Genomic DNA, 23,845 nt, shown 5'->3' on the forward strand with positions numbered 1-23,845 from the left:
TTGAAACATTTCAGTAATATTAATTAATATATAATGTTAAATGTCTGTACTTTAAATCAACATTATTGTTGCTAATTCAGACGTTTTGTTAACGCTGTATTATAAAAAAAGAGTCAAACGAAGTGCTATCGATCGCTGTCAATGACGTAAGAGGAACTGACGTAAGCTGAAATGACCCCGGAAGTAAATGGGGGTTAGGAAGGTTTTTGTGATGGGAAGAAAATTGGCGTGACAGAGCATTAAAAACACACACCCGTGTCTTTCGAGTTAACAAACCGGAAATGTGTCAGGCGAAAACCGTCCGACCGGAACTCTCTAAACATAACTAAGGGTCCTTGGGTCAAATTTGATCTAATGCAGGGGTAGGGAACCTATGGCTCTAGAGCCAGATGTGGCTCTTTTGATGACTGCATCTGGCTCTCAGATAAATCTTAGCTGACATTGCTTAACACGATAAGTAATGAATAATTCAGCTGGTAATCAGTGTTAAAAATAACGTTCAAAATATAAAACATTCTCATGCATTTTAATCCATCCATCCGTTTTCTACCGCACCTGTTCAAGAAGTCGCATTAATGGTGAGAAGTATTTTATTTATTATTGGTTAGCTTCAGAATAACAATGTTATTAAAAAGAATAAGAGACTTATTATACTCTAAAAATGTTGGTCTTACTTAAAAATGCGCGCATCTAGTTGTATTCAGTGTTAAAAAATATTATATGGCTCTCACAGAAATACATTTTAAAATATTTGGCTTTCATGGCTCTCTCAGCCAAAAAGGTTCCCGACCCCTAATCTAATGAATCAAGGGTTGTGATATTCACGATCGAAACAAATCTATTGACTCGCTCATAACAGAGTCATTTCATTTTTAGCGTGACAGTGATGTCTTACTACCTCTGCGGCAGCTTTCCTCTCTGCCCGGACTGCAGTTGGAACTGCTGCATGAGCCCCCCGTCAACTTGACCACCTGTGAGGAGAGGTTCACGGCAGCACCGGACATTCGTTAAAGGCATTACACGCAGAATGATACGCGCTTTCATGTCTCCCCGAAACATCCAAAAGTCACCAGATTTGTCGCTAGTTCCATCCATTTTCTACCGCTTATCCCTTTCAGGGTCGCTTAGAAAAAGTCACTAGACTTGGCAAGAAGTCGCCCAGTTGGGAACAGTGCTACATTGTGGTTTACGTAAAACATTCAAATTCATAAAATATGATTCATTTCTTTATTTCTGAGCAGGTGCATAAACCTACTTAATTTCCAGGGTGATGTCAAATTTCTGACAACCAACAAAAAATGTACTGAGGAAAAAAATAAAAAATAATATGTGACCTATACACAGAAATGCTATATTCGGTGCTCTCTCAAATAATCCAGTCTTCTTTGTCAGGGATATGAAGGTTTCATAGAAATTACACGGCTATAACATGAATTATATGTCACAGGGACACACATCTGGCAGTCCAATTGTGTCCTTTAATGCCCAGTGACTTGGTAATGTATGTATATATTTTTTGGAAGGCACATTTTAGGAATTATATTTATCTTGAATATCTGTCCTTATTTCTTAATATATAATCTTTCATATATATATATATATATATATTTATATAAATACAAATTAGTAAAAAACATCTTTGTTCCCAATAAAAATCCATTTTAAGTGCGGTTTCATCTGAGCTGCTTTGGCGTAATGTTGTTTTCTTCCCTTTAGGTCATATCATGATGGATGGTCGGCAAAGGCGATTGGAGGCCCTGTCGGGAATTTATTATAGGAAAGAGTCATCAGAAGGCGGGGCGTAAGAGAAGCCCACAAAGGCGTCGTCGGCCTCCATCACACTGGCGTTGATGATGGAATGTTCTTGGGTCCAACACACAGAGTTAGGGACCATCTCCTCTGTGAACTCCGGGTCAAAGTTTGAGATATCAGAGTAAGAGCTCTGTGGGGTAAAAAAATAAGAGGTTAACACTGCCTTAAAACAGGGGTGTCAAACTAATTTTAGCTCAGGGGCCGCATGGAGGAAAATATTTTCCCACGTGGGCCGGACTGGTAAAATCATGACATAATAACTTAAAAATACAACTACAAAAACTTCAGATTGTTTTGTTTGTTTTACTTCGGCCCAAAATAGAACAAGCACATTTGGAAAATGTACATATTACAAATGATCCCCTTGACCAAACACTTAAACTTAGTTGAAAATTTTGAGGAAAAAATTGGTTTTCATAGAACTATAGGGACAAGCAGTAGAAAATGGATGGATGGATATATTAAGGTGCAGTGTCTCATGCATTATTTTAAGTGAGGTTACCATGTTTTTTATTTTCTCTTGAAACCTGGCATCTTTAAGCTTTCACAAGTGCATCAATTTCAGGTGTAACATCTTGAGTGGCAGACAATTTCTGCCTTGTAATGATAATTTTTCTCTGCACTATTTTTTTATTTTTTGACAAACACATTTTGTGGAAAATAGGATGTCAAATTACGATGTGTTCGAAGCAGAAGAGATAAAACGGCAGGTTTTACCTTGTGTCGAGGAGGAGCGACAGCCCAGCTTTACTGTGTACCTCAGACCCGCATAAACCATTTACTTGCATAACAAAATTGCTATTCCGCCATCCAGTGGACACATTGAGAACAGCAATTTTTTTCATTTCATTTCAAAATGCAGCTTATTCAAACCCGAGTCGTGTGTTTGACATCCTTGCCTTAAAATAAACACGCACTTAAGTAGTAAACAGTCATATACTTATTTCACTAGTTTGAATCTGAAAATATTTACCACATTAGGTGTAAATGGAGGTGCAATCTTCTTCTGTTCAAGATCATTCCAGTTGATGGATGAGAAGAAGTGGTGTGTTTTGATCTCATTCTGAAAACAACAAATATCAACACCAATACCATTCAAAACATGGCTGTTGCTGTCTATCCTAGTCAAAGATTCTGCTACAGAAGAGGACGCTGTGGCCACCAGAGGGTGCTGCAGCGTACAACATTTTCCCTTTGGACTCACAAAGTCATCCCTGGCTCCCAGCCTGAGTGCTCCTTCTTTCTCCAGCAGGCCTTGCAGGAGAGACCAGGCCGTGTTGGACGCGCCGGCTCGCATCACCAGTGGCTTGTGAAGAATGTTGTCGTACATCTCGTGCGTGTCCCTGCTGTAAAACGGCGGCTGAGGGAAGGGAAACGCCTTCGTTACAAACTTACCACTTATTCAGGGTGACGGGAATTGTAAAGAAAAAATAAAAAGTCAAATAACTCTTACCAAGCCAAAAAGCATCTCATAGAGCACAGAACCCAGACACCACCAGTCCACGGTGTTATCGTACGGCTGCTTCCGGAGCACCTCTGGAGCTAAGTACTAAAGGGCAGAAACAAAGTGTAACTTACAAATGTGTCCCAGGTGAATTGAAGCAGTGAAAAAAACAGTGAAACCTCTAAAGGCAATGTCTCGTCCGTTCCAGGGTTAAAACTGAGGCTGTGTAGTAGGGTTTACATTATATTAATTATAGATATTTAGCTGACAATAGCATTTTTAGTACTACGGTTTTATCGTGATACTGATGACATGTTTATTGCTGTGTCCCACAAATTTGACAGCGACAAGCAAACGGCTGCGTCTTCAATGCAATGTAGTGTCCTCCCTGGCGAAATAGCAGCTAATGTGCCTTCACAGTGCAAATACACTTCTAAATCACCAATCCTGGCCTCCATGGCGACAAAGTATGTTTCTTACAAATACTATCACTGGAATACGAGAAATAGCTAAAGATGCTACACTGCACACTGTAAGAGGCTACAATAAGCTATGATAACTGCTAAGCTAGAGCGTTTGAATGTAAACAAAGGTGGGCGTTAACAATACCAGGTAGGGTATCAGTATATGGTCAATACTACAGTGATTACAACAATATTTTTTATTATCACAAAATAACTTTGTCGTTTTTATTGTTTACAAACCAGGAAATAAGTCTCAGGACACCGGAGGGCTTTAAGAGCAAAAGTAGTTGAAATATTAAATTTTGTTACACCACTATCCTGTGTTTTTGTTTGATTATAACTGTGATCAAAAATGTTATTTCATTGCATTCAATTATCCTAAAAAATATAAGTATCAGCATTTTTAAACATTTTAACAGCCTTTGAAACCCATTTTGAAATGGTTGTATTATTTTTATATAACAAATAACATATTGTGATGTATAGCGCTTTTAGGCAGTATCGCCCATCCCCTACTCTGTAGACTATTTCAAGCAGGGGTATCCAAAGTGCAACCATGGGGCCATTTTCTTTTTTGCGTATTTTAAAAGTAGAATTAATAAATACATAAAATATATTATTAAATTTAACACCTTATTTGCTTTGTCACCTGACTAACAAAAAGCTGAGATGTTTTGTTTTGATATCTAAGCATGTAGCAAACAACATTGTATTGGTTTTATTATCTATATTAGAAAATAATGTATCAAAGTGGTCCCGCTATCATCCTCCAATTTTTCTGTATGCGGCTCTCACTGGAAAAGTTTGGAATCCCCTGCCTTGAAGTAAGAATTTAACATTCTTTAGTCATGCAAGCGTAAAAAGAAGTGAACATCGCTAACACTAAAATGTAGAGATGTCCGATAATGGCTTTTTTACCGATATCCGATATTCCGATATTGTCCAACTCTTAATTACAGATGCCGATATCAACCGATACCGATATATGCAGTTGTGGAATTAACACATTATTATGCCTAATTTTGTTGTGATGCCCCGCTGGATGCATTAAACAATGTAACAAGGTTTTCCAAAATAAATCAACTCAAGCTATGGAAAAAAATACCAACATGGCACTGCCATATTTATTATTGAAGTCACAAAGTGCATTATTTTTTTTCAACATGCCTCAAAACAATAACAGTGCAATACTTTTTCATAACATGGTCACTACTGCCTAGTTTCTCTTGCTATATTCTTATTTTACTGTTATATTTTTATTCTCATTGTTGCTTTTTATTTTTATTTTTATTGTAATATTTTTCTATTCTGTTTCCATTTATACCCCCATTATTTACTTTTTACTTTTTAAATTCGATCTCAATTACACTGCTGCTGGAATTTTAATGTTCCTGAGGGAACTCTCCTGAAGGAATCAATAAAGTACTATCTATCAATCTATCCAAACAGCAGCTTGGAATTTGGGACATGCTCTCCCTGAGAGAGACTATCAGGGAGGTGGGCGGGGTTGGGATGGGCGGGGGTAGGGGGTAGCGGGGGGGGGGGTTTATATTGTAGCGTCCCAGAAGAGTTAGTACTGCAAGGGATTCTGGGTATTTGTTCTGTTGTGTTTATGTTGTGTTACGGTGCGGATGTTCTCCCGAAATGTGTTTGTCATTCTTGTTTGGTGTGGGTTAACAGTGTGGCGCATATTTGTAACAGTGTTGAACTTGTTTATACGGTCCCCCTCAGTGTGACCTGTATGGCTGTTGACCAAGTATGCCTTGCATTACTTCGTGATAAGAACAGCCGGTAGATATTATGTGACTCGGACGGCACGCACGCAAAGGAAATGCCTTTAAGGTTTATTGGCACTTTGTACCTCTCCCTACGTCCGTGTACACAGCGGCGTTTTAAAACGTCATACATTTTACTTTTAGAAACCGATACCGATAATTATGAAACCGATACCGATAATTTCCGATATTACATTTTAAAGCATCTTAAAATGCTTTAAAATTACCCAGGAGTGGTAATTTTTACCACTCCTGGGTAAAAATTACCCAGGAGTGAGTCGAAGTTGTTGGAGTTGTTGAGGCTGCTCCTTCTTTTAGATCAGTGATTGTCAAACTATGGTACGTGTACCACTAGTAGTACACAGGCTCCATCTAGTGGTATGCCAAAGAATCACTTGATTAAAATACAGTGTTTTATTTTCCTATATTCAAACACAGTGTTACTGTTCAAACTGTGTCAATGTTACTGTGGCCAAAAATATCAACTATACTTGTTAAATAAACACCTGCCTTGTTTGTAATCAATACTTAGGTCTACTACGCTACTGTATTAATGTTGGTACTTGGAGAGACATTTTTTTTCTGAGGTGGTACTTGGTGAAAATAGTTTGAAAACCACTGTTTTGGATTGCTCAAGTGCAACTTTCTGAAAATGTGTGCCAATTAGGGTTGTACGGTATACCGGTATTAGTATAGTACCGCGATACTAATGAATCATATTCGGTACCGCCTCTGAAAAGTACCGGTCCGCCGGTATTTGGCATCACAACATCTTTTTTCGTTTAAATTTTTTTTATATTATGTTTATAAACTCAGGAAATATGTCCCTGGACACATGAGGACTTTGAATATGACCATAACGACTTGGTATCGGATTGATACCCAAATTTGTGGTATCTTTCAAAACTAATGTAAAGTATCCAACAACAGAAGAATAAGTGATTATTACATTTGAACAGAAGTGTAGATAGAACATGTTAAAAGAGAAAGTAAGCAGATATTAACAGTAAATGAACAAGTAGATTAATAATTCATTTTCTACCACTTGTCCTTAATAATTTTGACAAAATAATATAATGGAAAATGACATAATATGTTACTGCACATGTCAGCAGCTTAATTAGGAGCCTTTGTTTGCTTACTTACTAATAAAAGACAAGTTGTCTTGTATGTTCACTATTTTATTTAAGGACAAACTTGCAATAAGAAACATGTCCAATGTACCTTAAGATTTTTTGTTAAAGTAAAGCCAATAATGCAATTTTTTGTGGTCCCCTTTATTTAGAAACGTATCGAAACAATTTTGGTACCGGTACTAAAATATTGGTATCGGGACAACACTAGTGCCAATAGGTTTAAAGGTTCCACTGTAACCCTGAAGACGTACCTCTGGTGTGCCACAAAATGTACTGGTCGTGTCCGTCTGGGAAATACCTTCCTTGCACAAGCCGAAGTCGGTCAAAACGATGTGACCCTTTGAAAAGAGAGGACACGGTGCAGGTTTTAGCTGACATGTGCCACACAAGCACTTCATTATTTGCTGAGGGACTGAGGGAGGCTATTGTCGGGCCCCCGGGAATGCTGGGTGGCAGTCAGTCCCATTCATCGTTCGTGCACTCTCTCCGTTGAAATCATTAGGACGAGCTAATCCAATCACACATGCATTCTCGGCAGCAGGAAATAACAGTGTTGTGTTCTGCTACTAGTGGATCTTCTAAATAAACAATAACAAGAGGAGCTCATTGTTGTCTACTGCAGGGGTGTCTAAAGTGCAGCCTATATACCTATATAAGTAAAATCAACCCATTACTAATGAGATATTTATTATTAGGGATGAAACCAATTAGCTGTTTTGCTCACGTAGCTTAGCATAAAATAATACATTGATGTGCTTTTATAGGTAGCGACTAAATTCCATCAATAACTCTGAGCACCGATTCATGTCAAATCAAATGGTTCCATATTTCGAAACCTTTGTTGCACAGCTTAAATGCTTGGCAGACAACAAGCATATTTGTAGCGGACTGTCGCTAAATAAAGTTACAATTTTCTATGCCAACAAAGCAAGCGTTCCTGATAGCAAGCGCTCAAAAATAAGGCACTATTTTTGAAAATGTGCTAGCTCGATACTAATTAACATTTAAGATGCCATATACATGCTCAGGCATGTGAGCACCCTTTCAGCAAAAAAGAGGAAAACTGCAGAAAAAAAAGAAACAATCTATTGGCATTAGGTGCTGCCACGCAAACCACGAAATGACATTTAGAAAATCAAGACTACCTTTCCTACAATTGGGTGCATTTCTACACCATATTTTACCTTTACATTTATTCTCATCTACCAAACCTCTTTTGGCTGTCTTTTTGACACTTGCATGTCTCATGTAATGTACCACCAAAATGTTTTTTTTTAGTCGATAATTTACTTACGGTATTATAATTGAAAATTAAATGTACAATTCTACAACATGTATGCAAAGAACTCAGATAACGTTTCCATTTGCAACTCCATCCGGTACCCACCCCCCCTCGGGTAATATACTCCGTCACGTCAAAAATATACCTTCTTGCTGGCTACTAATAAATACTACAGTTGGTTTGGAACCAACAGTGTAATCATACAAATATGATTAGCAGTAAAGTAAAAAGCTGTCATCTATGTGGCTCGGAAAGCGAACGCAGGCGACAACAAGCTAGCTAGCTAGATGATGCTAATTATCAGTGCGGTGTTAAGGCAAGAGGAACAGCGAGTACCTGTGGCTGAGAAGAGCGTTTAAGACATTTTGTTTAAATCTTATTTTTGTAAATTTCATTAGGAAAAAAACTATGATATTTTGACCAAAAAATTAATGTTTAAAAACACAGATTTACGCGTTTTCGCAGACATTTCACAGGCTTGAATTGCTAGTGATTAGCATTAGTGATTTTAAATGGTGATTTCAACACCTCCAAATTTGGTAATCTAAGATGTGCGTTACAATCAAACAGCTGGTGAGTAATAATTACATATTTACAGCATAAACTTGTTGGACTCAACAAAATACTTGCACTTTCAACTTATTGCGAATAGACCACTTCCTGAAATGAATGTATACTTGCAAATGAGATTTAGAAGTGTAGAAAACAATATACAACAACTGAACAGCACAGTTATTGTCAGTTCAGTGTTAAATGTTACATTAAAACATTTACCAATTAATAAATTAACATTTATTACCACATGAACACATAAAAGTACTGAAAATTTGTACTGGTAGCGATTTCATTTACTGGAAATTGATTAAAATGGGAAAGGGACCCATCCCTACATACACTATGTTGGGTTTTATCATCTTTGATGTACAAAATGTATGAAGGTAGCTCCAGCATCCTTCAAGTCCTCTGTACGCAGCCCATCCATCCATCCATTTTCTACCGCTTATTCCCTTCGGGGACGCGGTGGGCGCTGGAGCCTATCTCAGCTACAATCGGGCGGAAGGTGGGGTACACCCTGGACAAGTCGCCACCTCATCACAGGGCCGTAGATGGAAAAATAGTTTTTGTGCATGAATAAACGGCACTTACTTCATGATCAAGGAGGATATTTTCCGGCTTTAAGTCTCTGTAAGAAACAAGTTTATGTCTTAATTAGTGGCCACACTGCTAAGCAGATCAGTCAGTTTGAATTGTTCTATGTCGGCGATGCCTTAAATGGGCTTCCATCATCCTTACACACCTATAAACAATGTTGAGGGAGTGAAGATATCCAAGTGCACTCGCCATTTCAGCGATGTAGAACTTGGCTCTGGGTTCTAGAAAGGTCCGCTCCTTTTGTAGGTGGAAAAACAGCTGTAAAAAAAAAGCACAATAATAAATTATCTATGCAAAGGCTAAATTTATGATAAAGCTCTTGTGTTGGATAAAACAATCTTTTTCTAAACTACTGTTACTTTTGTTAACATGGCCTCTTCCATAAGGAAGTTGCTCATTAAGCTTTATTCGTAAATTACAGTGCTTTCTGATAAGAAACCTTCACAATTAACCAGTGTACTTCTCTACTACTCACTTCTCCTCCGTTGACAAAGTCCAAGACAAAATACAACTTGTCTGTGGTCTGGAAGGAGTAGTGGAGTCCCACCAGGAAGGGATGTTTGACGTTCTTCAGCAGCACGTTGCGCTCGGCCATGATGTGTTTTTGCTGTTGGGCGACATGATCACGTCGTCGTGCGTGCTGGACAAATGGACACAATCTCACCCCATGGCTGACTTACCTCTTTTCTGTTGAGAATCACCTTTTTCTGCAGCACTTTTATTGCATAATACTTAGCGTCCAGTTTCCTTTTGGCAAGGAACACCTGCGTGAGACGGAAGACACAAAACATAATTTCTCCCGCACAACTAAAATTAAATTTGACTCCATGCTATTAGTCCATATAACCATTACAGTACCTCGTATGTACTTTAGACCAGTTGATGAAACTGTTGTTGGTCTAGATATTGCAGATACTCTAATTATAGACTCTCTTAGACTAATCAGCCACAACTGTAAAATGTTGGTTGCACCCCTAAGGCATATTGTTTATGAATTAATCAGAGGTATTAATGCTGGCGAAGCAGTTCGATCCTTTAGAACAGGGGTCCCCAAACTACGGCCAGCGGGCCGGAAACGGCCCGCCAGCGTCCAAAATCAGGTCCGCGGGAAGTCCCAAGTATAAAAAAAAAAAAATATTAAAAAAAAATATATATATATATATATAGTTTTTTTTTTTTCCTGTCTTTTCTTATCCACTTTGTACCGCTTGCTACTCACGGTGTCTCCTAGCCGCTCAGGCAAATCATATTGTCTAAAAATGCATTTTCTCATCGATTACGTGACATCATCGCGTGCGCGGAAAGTGAGCTATATATATCTAATATTTATTTATATATATATATATATATATATATATATATATATATATATATATATATATATATATATATATTATTTTTTAACCCAATGCGGCCCCCGAGTCAAAAAGTTTGGGGACCCCTGCTTGAGAGCTACAGCAACATTGGTTGTGTTGCTGCTGTGTTGTGTAATGTACTTTATTCTTTTCCACTTTTTAATGCAAACTGTACTTCCCTGCAATTGGATAATATTTACATACCTTCCCAAAACTGCCTTTTCCTATGACTTTTAAGAAGTCAAAGTCTGTTGGCTTGGCGCTGTAAAAACATTTGAGAACGTGTTATTTTCCACATGATGCTCACGCAAAACATCAGCTATTGTTGAAGGGGAACGTACTGCGGGTTTCCGGAGGGTCCCAGGTTAATGTTTCTGGAAGAGGAGTTATTCTGTAAAGAAAATAGAATATTAGCCAGTGAAATTACTGGACGAAATTGCTGAACTTTGGTTGGAAATCCATTTTAGTTTTACTTCAGTGGCTCTCAGACTTTTCGCACCAAGTACCGCCTCAAAAATAGATAGCTATGCAAGTACTGGCGTTTTTGCTATCTCGGCTTGCCATCATGGTTTAGCGTTAAGATTTGAACATGTGGCTTGTAGTCGCAGGTAATAAACTATTTTTGACATAAATGTATATTATTTTATTTGAAAAATTGAAGGTGATTTGCCAAAAAGTATAAAAAGCTAATATTGTATTTGACTGTAGAAAATGCGAGAGAGAAAAAAACTTGATCTCTATAGTTTTTTTAAACTCAACTCCTTTGACCTTTAAAGAGGCATCAACACTTACTGCAAAAAAATCATAAATTTAGTTTCACCATTATTCAAGGACTATCTATTAACATTAAACCATCTTTTAATTTTAAAATGTGTTTTAAACTACCTCTGACACATCTTCAATATGTTGTCCTGAATAGAATAAAGTTGTGTCATCCGCAAATAAATTACACTTTAACAGTTTGGAAACCATGGTAATATTATTGACATATATGGAAAACAGTATTGGTCCTAGGACCAATCCTTGTGGCACTCCACAAATAATATTATGTCAGGCAGAATTCCTATTGGTAACTTCCACAAACTGTTTTCTGTCATTCAGGTAACTTTTGTCCCACTCATGAGCCACTCTTCTTATTCCATATTTGTACAATTTGTCCAATAATGTTTCATGGTCAAGCATGAAGATCTACAAAAGCACTTACTAAGGTTTATTTTTTATCTATTGCAGTTGAAATGTATTCTGCCATATCAATTATTGCTGTTGCAGTTGAGTGATTGGGAGGGAACCCATAGACTATTGCTTAAAATATTGTATCTATTAATAAATGTATTTAACCTGACAGCAAACAATTTATCTAAGATCTTTAGGAACTGTGGAAGCAGTGAGTTATAATTTATTTTTTTAAAATGCAAGAAATTGCAAAAAAGATTTCTAGTATTTTATTTCACAGTGAAAAAAATGCAGTTAATTTTCAAAAAAAGTATACATTTCTAATGTTGTTGTTTTTTTAATTGCAGGTAAATGGAAAATCAAAAAATATATTTTATAATATTTTTTAATACAGTTACATCTACATTTCCATCCATCCATCCATCTTCAACCGCTTATCCGGAATCGGGTCGCGGGGACAACAGCTCCAGCAGACACCCCCAGACTTCCCTCTCCAGAGCAACATTAGCGACTTCCTCCTGGGGAATCCCAAAGCGTTCCCAGGCCAGAGAGGAGATGTAATCCCCCCATCTGGTCCTTGGCCTACCGCGGGATCTCCCCCCAGTGGGACGTGCAACGAGGACCTCCCTAGGGAGACGCTCGTGAGGCATCCGCACAAGATGCCCGAACCACCTAAGCTGGCTCCTTTCCAAGCGAAGGAACAGCGGCTCTACTCCGAGTCTCTCTCGGGTGACTGAACTTCTCAGCCTATCTCTAAGGGAGATGCCAGCCACCCTTCTGAGGAAACTCATTTTGGCCGCTTGTATCCGCGATCTTATTCTTTAGGTCATGACCCACACTTCATGACCATAGGTGAGAGTAGAATGTAGATAGCTCGGTAGACCGAGAGCTTTGCCTTCTGGCTCAGCTCTCGTTTCGTCACAACAGTGCGGCAGAGAGACTGCAATACTGCCCCAGCTGCTCCGATTCTCCGGCTGATTTCCTTCTCCATCTTTCCCTCACTCGTGTACAAGACCCGAGATACTTAAACTCCTCCACCTGGGACAGAGTCTCGTCCTCTAGCTGGACTGTACAAACCATCGGTTTCCTGCTGAGAACCATGGCCTCAGATTTGGAGATGCTGATCTTCATTCCAGCCGCTGAACACTCGGCTGCGAACCGATCCAGTGAGAGCTGAAGGTCACGAACCGAAGGTGCCATCAGGACCACATCATCTGCAAACAGCAGTGACGCAACCTTTAGCCCCCCGAGACGTATACCCTCTCCGCCATGGCCATGACTCTGCCTAGAAATCCTGTCCATGACAATCACAAACAGGATAGGTGACAGAGCGCAGCCCTGGCGGAGACCAACCCCCACTGGAAACGGATCCGACTTACATCCAAGCACCCGGACACAACTCTCGCTTTGGTTGTACAGAGATTGGATGGCCCTCAGCAGGGTTCCCCTCACGCCGTACTCCCTCAGCACCTCCCACAAGATCTCCCGGGGGACCCGGTCATACGCCTTCTCCAAATCCACAAAGCACATGTAGACTGGATAGGCATACTCCCAGGCCTTCTCCAGGATTCCCACAAGAGTAAAGAGCTGTTCCACGACCAGGACGGAATACCCATTGCTCCTTTTGAATCTGAGGTTCGACCATCGGCCGGACCCTCCTTTCCAGTACCTTGGCGTAAACTTTCCCAGGGAGGCTGAGTAGTGTGATACCCCTGTAATTAGCACACACCCTCTGGTCCCTCTTTTTGAAAAGGGGAACCACCACCCCAGTCTGCCACTCCCTCTGCACTGTCCCAGACTTCCACGCAATGTTGAAAAGGTGTATCAACCAAGACAGCCCATCAACACCCAGCGCCTTCAGCATTTCTGGACGGATCTCGTCAACCACCGGAGCTTTGCCACTGTGGAGTTGTCGAACTACCTCAGTGACTTCACTCCGAGAGATCGACGTCAATCCTCCATCATCCTCAGGCTCTGCTCCTATCAGGGAGGGTGTGTTTGATGTATTTGGGTTCAGGAGTTCCTCAAAGTGCTCTTTCCAACGCCCTACGACTTCCTCACTTGAAGTCAGCAAAGTCCCATCCTTGCCGTACACAGCTTGGATGGTTCCCTGCTTCCCCCTCCTGAGGTGCCGTATGGTCCTCCAGAACAGCTTTGGTGCCGCCCGATAGTCCTTCTCCATGGATTCCCCGAACTGCTCCCACACTCTCTGCCTAGCCTCGTCCACAGCTACGGCTGCTGCCCTTCGGGCCTGTCGGTACCTTGCAACTGCCTCCGGAGTCCCCTGGGATAACATACCCCGGTAGAACTCCTTCTTCAGTCGGATGGCTTCCCTGACCACCACTGTCCACCAGGGTGTTCGAGGGTTACCGCCCCTTGAGGCACCTAAGACCTTCTGGCCACAGCTCGCAGCTGCAGCTTTAGCAATAGAGGCTTTGAACATTGCCCATTCCTGTTCAATGTCCCCAACCTCCACAGGGATGGCAGAGAAGTCCCGCCGGAGGCGGGAGTTGAAGTCCTTCCGGACAGAGGACTCCTCCAAACGTTCCCAGTTCACCTGCACTACACGCTTGGGTTTGCCAGGTCTGTCCAGAGGTTTCCCCCGCCATCTGACCCAACTCACCACCAGATGGTGATCAGTTGACAGTTCAGCCCCTCTCTTCATCCGAGTGTCCAAAACATACGGCCTCAGACCAGCTGATACGATTACAAAATCGATCATTGATCTTTGGCCTAGGGTGCTCTGGTACCAGGTACACCTATGAGCATCCTTATGCTTGAACATGGTGTTTGTTATCGCAAGTCTGTGACTAGCACAAAGTCCAATAACAATCCACCACTCAGGTTCAGATCAGGGAGACCGTTCCTCCCAATCACGCCAGTCCAAGTATCACTGTCATTGCCCACATGCGCGTTGAAGTCCCCCAGCAAGAGTATGGAATCCCCTGCCGGCGCCCCAAACAGGACCCCATGCAAGGTATCCAAGAAGGCCGAATACTCTGAACTCTTGTTTGGTGCGTACGCACAAACAACAGTCAGAGTTTCCCCCCTCCAACCCTAAGGTGAAGGGAGGCGACCCTCTTGTCCACTGGGGTGAACTCCAGCGTACAGGCACTCAGCCGGGGACTCGTGAGTATCCCCACACCTGCCTGTGCCCTCACACCCTGAGCAACTCCAGAAGTGAACAAGGTCCATCCCTTGTCCATGAGTGTGGTTTCAGAGCCCTTGCTATGCGTAGAGGGAAGCCCCACCAGATCCAACCGGTAGCGCTCCACCTCTCGCACCAGATCAGGCTCCTTCCCCACCAGCGTTAAGACGTTCCACGTCCCGAAAGTCAACCTCTGCTGCCCCGAATTGGTCCGTCTGGAGCCTCCACTTTCACTGCCATCCACTTGGCTGCGCACCCGACCCCACTGGTTCCGACCGCGGGTGGTGGGCCCACGTGGCGGAGAAGATTGTGTGTCCACGTAGCTTCTTCGGGCTGTGCCCGGCCGGGCTCCGTGGCTAGCCCGGCCACCAGGCGCTCGCTGACGAGCCCTGCCTCCGGGCCCAGCTCCGGAGGAGGGCCCCGGGCTTCTAACGCATCTTCTTTTTGTGTTTTTCATGAGGGTTATCGTAACCCTGATGGGGGGGCATTCGGGTGCTACACCTTGCCCAAGGGTCACATCTACATTTCATTAATTTTAAATGCAGGTAATTACTAAAAAATAAGGGTGTAATTTCCAAATTTTTTATTTTATTTAAAACTGCATGTTTTTTGCAATTAAAAAATATTTTATAGTATTACTTATTTTTTTCTAAATGCAGTTGACTGGTATTTTTTTTAATCAATCTATAATATAACCAAATTTTATTTTACAAAATGCAGGCAATTAGCAAATTAAAAAATTAAAAAATTCTACTATTACCTGGTATTTTATTTTAAAAACACAATGCCTGTTGTTCCTGCATACCACTCGATGGGGCCCGGGTACCACCAGTGATACTCCTAAAACACTTTAAGAATACATCGAAAAGTCTACATCAGGATGTATCCAAAACACGGAACTGGGCCCATTTTAGGCCGCGACTTATTTTTTATTGGCCCTACACGTATTCTAAAATCACAATTAGTCAATTATTAATTGGATTGGTGTTAGTGCTTGGGATGCAGCTAATGTACGTGGACTATGTGGGATGACTACTGTTTCATGAGCATCTTTAATGTATAAATGTGGTGAACATCCCTGGTGAAAAAAGTTTAGACACTTTGTCTCAGGTCTTTTTCCATTGACTTACTTTGTCGTCTTCATCTTCAGACGCGTCCGAGTTTTGCAAGTTTTCCATTTTGTCCATGAGGAGAAAACTCCTCACATCAGGGCTGCAAATGTTAAAAGGGGAATGTGAACATTTTAAAAACGGCAAGATGTTGTCTGTGTGTACTTCTTAACACTAATTGATTGCTTAATGCGCACTTACTGGTCGCAGAACTGCGGAAGAGAGACAATTCCCTTAATGAATTCATGCAGGCCCGCTCTTCTTTGCTTGATGAACTCTATTTCAGAAAGACACACACATATATTTATTTACAGGGCGTGGCCGCATATGAGCCATGCAGGCAAACACTCACCGGGTTCAAAGTTATCCCCAAATATCCTCTTGGCAGGAATCTTCAAGTTTAATGAAGGAAATTGTTTCTTCAACTGTGTGAAAGTGGGAGTGTCTTCAATGTGGAGCAACATGTAAAAAGCAGGGTTGTAAGTCAAGATGGCCATCACTCACTGTGTTGTAAAGTTTATCAAACTCTGCGTAGCGTCTAAACACAAACCACTCCTGCTGTCCCACGTTGACGATGACTTTATAAACCTAAAGAAAGCAAAAAGTATTTTTTTTAGTGATAACATCAGTCGGCACCAATCAAACCATCTCTGGATTCAACGTACCGTGTAACGCTTTTTCTTGTCCCGCTGCTCGTTGTGGCAGGGTATGCTGACGTTCGGCAAACTGTTCTGCTCCTCCATCCTTCAAAACACGCTTGGCGGGAAACTAATGGTTCCTCTTTAAGGATGCGACACCCTCATCCTGCTGTCACACAGACAAAAGGAGGAGGACATGTCACACATCATCCAGGAAGCAGAACTGTTTTTGTTTGGCAAACAGGCCAGACCACACTCTTATTTGCTGTTGTTGCGTTTATCTGGCGGGAAGCATTTTTATGTACATTTGGAAAAGAATAGCTCTCAGCAATGCAAGGCCAAACAATGCTAAACAAACTTTCTCAGATACCTACCTCCTGTGTATACTGTTTAAAAATAATCCAATCCAGGGTCAAAATGGGTTCCTAACTGCTATATACTGTAAGTGTAAAATACTTAGATGTTGACTGAATGATGATGTCTTGATGTCTCGGTAGTTAAAATTCAAAGTTTAGTGCGACTTTAGACTTAGGATGGTATTTCCCCCCTAAATGTAGAGTTCTAGAGCCTGCGGTGTGTCCGGCTTTAGTGGTTGCACTGCACTTAGGGATGGGTACGGAATTAAAATTTGGCTCGCTGCAGTGAGCCAAATTTTAGAACTGTCTGCATAAATAAATCGATTATTGATTATTGACATTTATTAATCGCTTTTATAATCGTCCACGTCTGAATTGCGATGCATCTAAAAATGTATAATTTCCCCCACCTCTAATGAACACACACAGAATTACAGAAAAAAGGTACCGTTGAGTACCGGTATTGATTTCCAGGTACTGACAATTGGTACTGCAATGTGAACAATACCCATTCCTAAGCATTTTGTCATTAAAAAAATTGAGGTATTATTCCCCGAAAAATGAAGGAAAATGTAAAAAATATTCCATTTCTCGACCCATTTTTGTGTAAATAAGTGGTGGCTAAGCAAAAGTAAGCAGCAAACACACACACGCACACACTAGAGTCAAAGCCCACATGCCTCACTTAGACCCAGGCACACTACACATTAGTCTTTCACGTGCATTACATTTTAACATTCCTGCTGTCAGAGTTTTTTTTTTTTTAAATAACTTCGCAGGAGTCTTCAGAGCTGAAGTCATCAATTTTAAAAGGATCCAAAGTCTGTAAATTTGAATGGGCTGTGGAATTAAAGCAGCATTTCAGCGTGTGTTATGTCACGTCTCCTCAACAAAGCTTTTTGTGTGCAGATCTGAGTGTGTCCATTGTGTGCAGTCAGTGAGGTCAGCCTGGTTTGTTTAGCAGTTTTTCTTTGTCTCCCCGGCCTCAGTCCTTGTTACTTTCACTGCACACGGAGAGAAAATCCTCCATTGATCCTGCACAGAGCACATCCTGACAGGATGTTTCATTCTGCTCACGTCGAGGAGGAGCTCGGTCCTGTTTAGGATGCATCAAACGTGCATTGAGGTGGACCTAGGCGGCCTCCCTGATGCTAATAAGCTTTTCCCGTGTTTTGGCGTGACTTCAAAACGGTTTCACATACCAAAAATGAATCTCCTAAAAGACAATTAATTCTCAACTCCCACGATGAGGCCAAAACATAGACATTCACCTCCATCATGCGTACAAAAAAGCCCATGGTTCTTACATTAGTACCTCATTTTAATCATATTCTAGTTTGTTGCAACACTTGAGCTCTGAATGCTGCAGTTGTATATTCCACAGTCTCTACTTTGCTGCATTGCTCCATTTTCTTACAGCCTTCAAGTCTCCATCCCTCATGTCGTTGTTTGTTAGCACACGTCATCCACGACTGATACATTCAACTGTTTGCAGCACGATTGTAAGGGTACCAAAATGGCAGAATCAAACAAGTTCCTAAAAAAAACTACAACTGGCCGTCGTGGCTCCACGGGGACAATTAACCAATGATTACGATGGCATGTAAACGGGTGTCTTCGATTAAGCGTATTTTGCTGTACCAAAACTTCTTGTTTAAATTCTTTAGACAATAGGTCTTCAACAGTTGGTACGGCAGGGGCTTTGTGACATTTTTGTTTGATTAGACTTTTTAAATAATATTTCCCCCACAACTAAATGTCTTTAAATACACATTAACATTGACCTAATTCTCTTTACTGTAGTTTAGAAATAAGAATGGCATGGCACTCTATTCACTGTATCTTACAGATTTAAAACAAAAACATGCATAATTATATTATTATCCATTATTATGTTGTCTGTCTGTCTGTGTTGGCCCTGCGATGAGGTGGTGACTTGTCCAGGTTGTACCCCGCCTTCCGCCCGAATGCAGCTGAGATAGGTTCCAGCACCCTCCGTGACGCCAAAAGGGACAAGCGGTAGAAAATGGATGGATGGATGCTAGCATACAAGATGGCTAGCGAGTAGCGCTGTATTTGCCAGCTACCAATTAGCGGCACAAGCTGCCAGTAAGCAATTAGGGTGCTAGTTGTCAGCTAGTGATTACCACAAAAGTTGACAGCGAATAATTAAGACACCAGTTGTCAGCTAACGATGAGGGTGCTAGATGTCGGCTAACGATTAGGGCAACAGTTACCAGTCAGCAATTAGGGCGCTAGTTGTCAAGTAACGATTAGCGCGCTCATTGTCAGCTAACGATTAGGGCAACAGTGTCCAGCTAACAATTAGGGCGCTAGTTGTCAATTAGCGATTAGTGCACCAGTTGCCAGCTAGCGATTATGGGGCTAGTTTCAGGTAGCAATTACTACCCTAGTTTTCAGCTAACTATTAGCGGCGTTATACTGTATTATTTGAATATCTTATTGCTGCATTATAACAGGGTACCTTAGGACCAGTTGAATTTAATTCACAATCACAATTTTAAACAGGATATATAAGTAGGTGGTCCCCGCTTCATTTTTCCATCAATTTGGGGGTCCTTGGCCTGGAAAATGTTGAATACCCCTGCTTTAGACCAGTGTTTCTTAAATAATGGTTCGCGAGCAGCAGGATAAACTTTCATTATTTGTGTCTACACTCTAGTATTATTGTTAGAACGATACACAAGCCTGCCCTGCAGCTATGTGGCAGCAGTGCTTTTAATCCAATCAACAGGCTCCCAGTTCTACCCAGTGGAAGTAGTAAGTAAGTACACACGAACAGATAAATAAACATTATCAAGTTTTCAATAGTGATTGAATTTAGGGGGGTCGTGGAACAATTTCCTGTCCTACAGGAGGTTAGGCCTCAGAGATAAATCAATTTTATCAACAACTTTTTTGTTGCAGACAATTTAAAGAATAAAAAAAATTGATGTATTTCTCTTCTTTTTTACTTTAGGAGCTTCCGAAGCTTTCCTCCTCCCCCTTATTTATTTAAGGAGATTCACACACACATTGCACAACATGGCTAATGCTACACAAACAAGAGAGAGCCGTTTGTTCATAAAAAAAAGTGCTGTCAGTGGTTTGGTTTTGCGACAACAGGCGTGGAACAAATGAATGCAGCACAACAAACTTATTCTAGCACCTGAAACAGAAGCATCCGGCCGAGTGGGGAAAATGCAACTCTTTACAAGGTAAACGAGAACATAAACAAAGAAGCTCCGGCTAAAAAGCAGCTTACTGTGGTGGAATCATTTACGCAAGGTACCATGTATGATAAGAAAAACGCACAGAGAATATTGGTCGCTCTGCACGTTGCTAAAGATGTAGTGTCCAAACAGTGAAAAAGCCTGCATTTATCCACTTACTAAACTACAAAGACCTCTCAGAGTCAATACTAAATCTTTATTATCGAAGTATTTCATTCAAGACAGAAACTTAAAGTTTGTACTTAATTCATCTCCAAAGTTTTATTCATTTGCATGCAATGATATGCTACATTTTTGTTTACAGGCGTTTTTATTCAATACAGAAGTGTTGCCTCTCAAAGGACACTCTTTATGGAACAACTCTTTCATTAGGACAATGGTTATTAATCAACATATGAACAAACTCATCTCAGTAAATATCCCAGAATTAGGTTCAATAGCTAAATTTAATCTGTTTCATTTGTTTAGTTATTTTATACAAAATCAAATTAATGTCTTTTCTCAAAAGAACCAACTTTAAATGTATTAGAATTTTACTAAGAGTAAGTAAGATGCAGTGTATGCAGTACTCACATTTTTGATCAAATAAAAGTGAGACATGTTTTGAATTAACACTGTCATTTATATTCATTAGCTCCTTTAAAAAGTAGGGGAAAAGATTGGAAAAATATCATAAATCAAAGGTTTTTGTGAAAAAAATCTGACATTTTATTTTAATTGCCCAAGCCGACTGCCGAGGTTTATAACAGAAAATAATTTCTGATTCACTGCTTCAGACAAATAAGAGAAAATAATGATCACTTATTTGCGGAGAAGTGGCGAGCAGCGGACAAAAATAATCTAATTGCTGCAGTGTTATACTCCAGAGTCTCCACTTTGCTGCAATGCTTCGTTGTTATACGTTGTTGGGGACGGCGTGGCGAAGTTGGTAGAGTGGCCGTGCCAGCAATCGGAGGGTTGCTGGTTACTGGGGTTCAATCCCCACCTTCTACCATCCTAGTCACGTCCGTTGTGTCCTTGGGCAAGACACTGCTGGCTGCTGGTTAGCGCCTTGCATGGCAGCTCCCGCCATCAGTGTGTGAATGTGTGTGTGAATGGGTGAATGTGGAAATACTGTCAAAGCGCATTGAGTACCTTGAAGGTAGAAAAGCGCTATACAAGTATAACCCATTTATCATTTATCATACTGCCCTCAGTCTTGTCTTGAATAAAATGTCCTTACCATCATTCATATGTTAAAAGTAAATACAGGGCACCCCTGTAATCCACAATTAATATTGTTTGTCTCGTTTAATTTGGTGTGTCCAGGTCTTGAACCAGTTCCAATTAGGTTTTACCCATAACGCCATGTAAACGATTCAAGTGTCTTCATTTAGCATTTTATTCAAAACATCCCCTTTAGATGGCGTTTTTTTTTTCTTCCCCCCCTACATTTTAAACTATTCCTTCTTGTCTCCATAACATGTAATGGTGGTTCTTTGGTTAAAATTTTCCATGGATTACGTTTAACAGACCGTCTTCACACCACTTTCTGAACGTCTCTTCAGGGTGCGCTGTTTTGTGGGCGGTCTTTTTAAGTGCCTCTTACGTATATGACCGAATGCAAACAATATTCCCAAGTCATGGTGGAAAAATAATCACACACACATATACATATATACACATAAACATACACATATCTACACATACATATACACATATACATACATACATACATACACACATACATACATACATATGTACATACATACATACACACGTACACAGATACATGTACATACACACGTACATACATATGTACATCCATACATACAGTATGTACATCCATACACACATACATAAATATGCACGCAAAAGCATAAGTAAGATTTTAGTTTCTGTTATGAAAATCGACAACGAAAAGACGGCGGATTGGACCAACAGTTACAATATTTATTACTAGAACATTAGTTTGTCCACAACCAGGTCTTCATAGTTATATTTAGGCATAGCAACAATGACATAACTTAAAAATATACAAACATACTAATGCAATCTCTTGTCCTTTCTTTACGCATAGATCTGCTCTCAAACACTAACTATATAGTAGAGAAAAAACTTGATTGCATCACAGAAAGTTTCTCAAACAAATCAAATGTTCAAACAAACCTTTGACTATGTCATCGCTGCAGACACCAGCATGGTCTGACTGTACTCCACAAGATGATGAAAGTGATATTTTTGAGAGCGATTTCCTTCGAGACCCTTTTGTAATATCCCTGACTTTATTCCGTTTATGAACCACTTCTGTCGGGACTCTATTAAAAATATATTTCCCATCTCTCAATTTGAACGCTTGGAACAGCAAAGCAAAGCGGCATATTCAGTTTAAACTCTTCATTTACTAACGCGTCTGTCTCTTGATTTAACGCTATGCTCAAGCTTGTTGACCACCATGCCAATTACACCATGACAAAGCAAAACAGACGTGGCGTCATGTGCAACCCAGCAATTAGAAACGGACAACAGCGGAGGATGCATGTGCATGTAAGAGCAAGTATGCCCCACAACAAGAGGATAGCAAAAAAAAAAAGGAACTTGTTGACTCGCGCAAAGCACGTTAAGTACATTTCTACCATATATGGATAATCTGGTGAAATCAATAATGCGAAAAACGTCACAGGTTTTGCAAATTTCAAACGGCTAGTTTGGCGCAAGTATGAAGGAAGGCAAGATTGTTTGATAAATATTTCCGCAATTCCTCCATGGTTTGATTTCACATTTTTGGGATTCCATCCATCCATCCATCTTCTTCCGCTTATCCGAGGTCGGGTCGCGGGGGCAGCAGCCTAAGCAGGGAAGCCCAGACTTTCCTCTCCATAGCCACTTCGTCCAGCTCTTCCCGGGGGATCCCGAGGCGTTCCCAGGCCAGCCGGGAGAAATAGTCTTCTCAACGTGTCCTGGGTCTTCCCCGTGGCCTCCTACCGGTCGGACGTGCCCTAAACACCTCCTTAGGGAGGCGTTCGGGTGGCATCCTGACCAGATGCCCGAACCACCTCATCTAGCTCCTCTCGATATGGAGGAGCAGCGGCTTTACTTTGAGCTCCCCCGGATGGCAGAGCTTCTCACCCTATCTCTAAGGGAGAGCCCTGCCACCCGGCGGAGAAAACTAATTTCGACCGCTTGTACTCGTGATCTTGTCCTTTCGGTCATAACCCACAGCTCATGCTCATAGGTAAGGATGGGAACGTATATCAACCAGTAAATTGAGAGCTTTGCCTTCCGGCTCAGTTTCTTCACCACAATGGATCGATACAGCGTCCGCATTACTGAAGACGCCGCACCGATTCGCCTGTCGATCTCACAATCCACTCTTCCCTCACTCGTGAACAAGACTCCGAGGTACTTGGACTCAGAGGTACTTGGATTCCTCCACTTGGGGCAGGGTCCCCCCCCCCAACGCAGAGATGGCACTCCACCCTTTTCCGGGCGAGAACCATGGACTCTGACTTGGATTTTGGGGATTTATAATACCCAAAACAGGTACCAACAGGTAAGTAAAGTTGGTTCTGCATAACAGGGCTCCATTAAGTGCACTCGGCTGTTTGTTGTATTCGACTTCTACTTCCTGTTTACAATCGTGCCTCCAAATGAGAAGAGAGACTCATGGTTTGAAGAGGTATTGTACTTACATGCTAAGTTGCCTCACATCTGTGCTTGATTTTCAACGCCTCATTGAACCGCTTTTTAACATTCCAGGGAGTTTCTGCTAAACTCGGGAGGAGAGAT

The 23,845-nt window shown here is 41.0% G+C and overlaps 1 protein-coding gene across 2 annotated transcripts in view; it reads right to left on the reverse strand.

Annotated features, from left to right (window-relative positions):
- Nucleotides 1–1,213: 1,213 nt before the first annotated feature.
- The window catches only part of sgk3 (serum/glucocorticoid regulated kinase family member 3), a 24,403-nt gene continuing 1,771 nt past the window's right edge, over nucleotides 1,214–23,845 (reverse strand). The window contains exons 2-17 of one of the 2 annotated variants that reach the window (XM_062021294.1): nucleotides 16,516–16,654; nucleotides 16,355–16,438; nucleotides 16,203–16,275; nucleotides 16,052–16,127; nucleotides 15,872–15,953; nucleotides 10,762–10,811; nucleotides 10,625–10,682; nucleotides 9,746–9,829; nucleotides 9,541–9,672; nucleotides 9,211–9,323; nucleotides 9,060–9,096; nucleotides 6,883–6,969; nucleotides 3,266–3,361; nucleotides 3,017–3,172; nucleotides 2,786–2,875; nucleotides 1,214–1,942 (exon numbers count right to left, since the gene is read on the reverse strand). In XM_062021294.1, the coding sequence (XP_061877278.1) occupies nucleotides 1,772–1,942; nucleotides 2,786–2,875; nucleotides 3,017–3,172; nucleotides 3,266–3,361; nucleotides 6,883–6,969; nucleotides 9,060–9,096; nucleotides 9,211–9,323; nucleotides 9,541–9,672; nucleotides 9,746–9,829; nucleotides 10,625–10,682; nucleotides 10,762–10,811; nucleotides 15,872–15,953; nucleotides 16,052–16,127; nucleotides 16,203–16,275; nucleotides 16,355–16,438; nucleotides 16,516–16,593 (1,467 nt within the window). In that variant the 5' untranslated portion in view covers nucleotides 16,594–16,654 and the 3' untranslated portion in view covers nucleotides 1,214–1,771. Of the gene's footprint in view, nucleotides 1,943–2,785; nucleotides 2,876–3,016; nucleotides 3,173–3,265; nucleotides 3,362–6,882; nucleotides 6,970–9,059; nucleotides 9,097–9,210; nucleotides 9,324–9,540; nucleotides 9,673–9,745; nucleotides 9,830–10,624; nucleotides 10,683–10,761; nucleotides 10,812–15,871; nucleotides 15,954–16,051; nucleotides 16,128–16,202; nucleotides 16,276–16,354; nucleotides 16,439–16,515; nucleotides 16,658–23,845 lie in introns of both variants that reach the window. The other variant, XM_062021293.1, reaches the window with a different exon arrangement.

This window comes from Entelurus aequoreus, linkage group LG15 (assembly GCF_033978785.1).
Source record: "Entelurus aequoreus isolate RoL-2023_Sb linkage group LG15, RoL_Eaeq_v1.1, whole genome shotgun sequence".
Lineage (NCBI taxonomy): Eukaryota > Metazoa > Chordata > Actinopteri > Syngnathiformes > Syngnathidae > Entelurus > Entelurus aequoreus.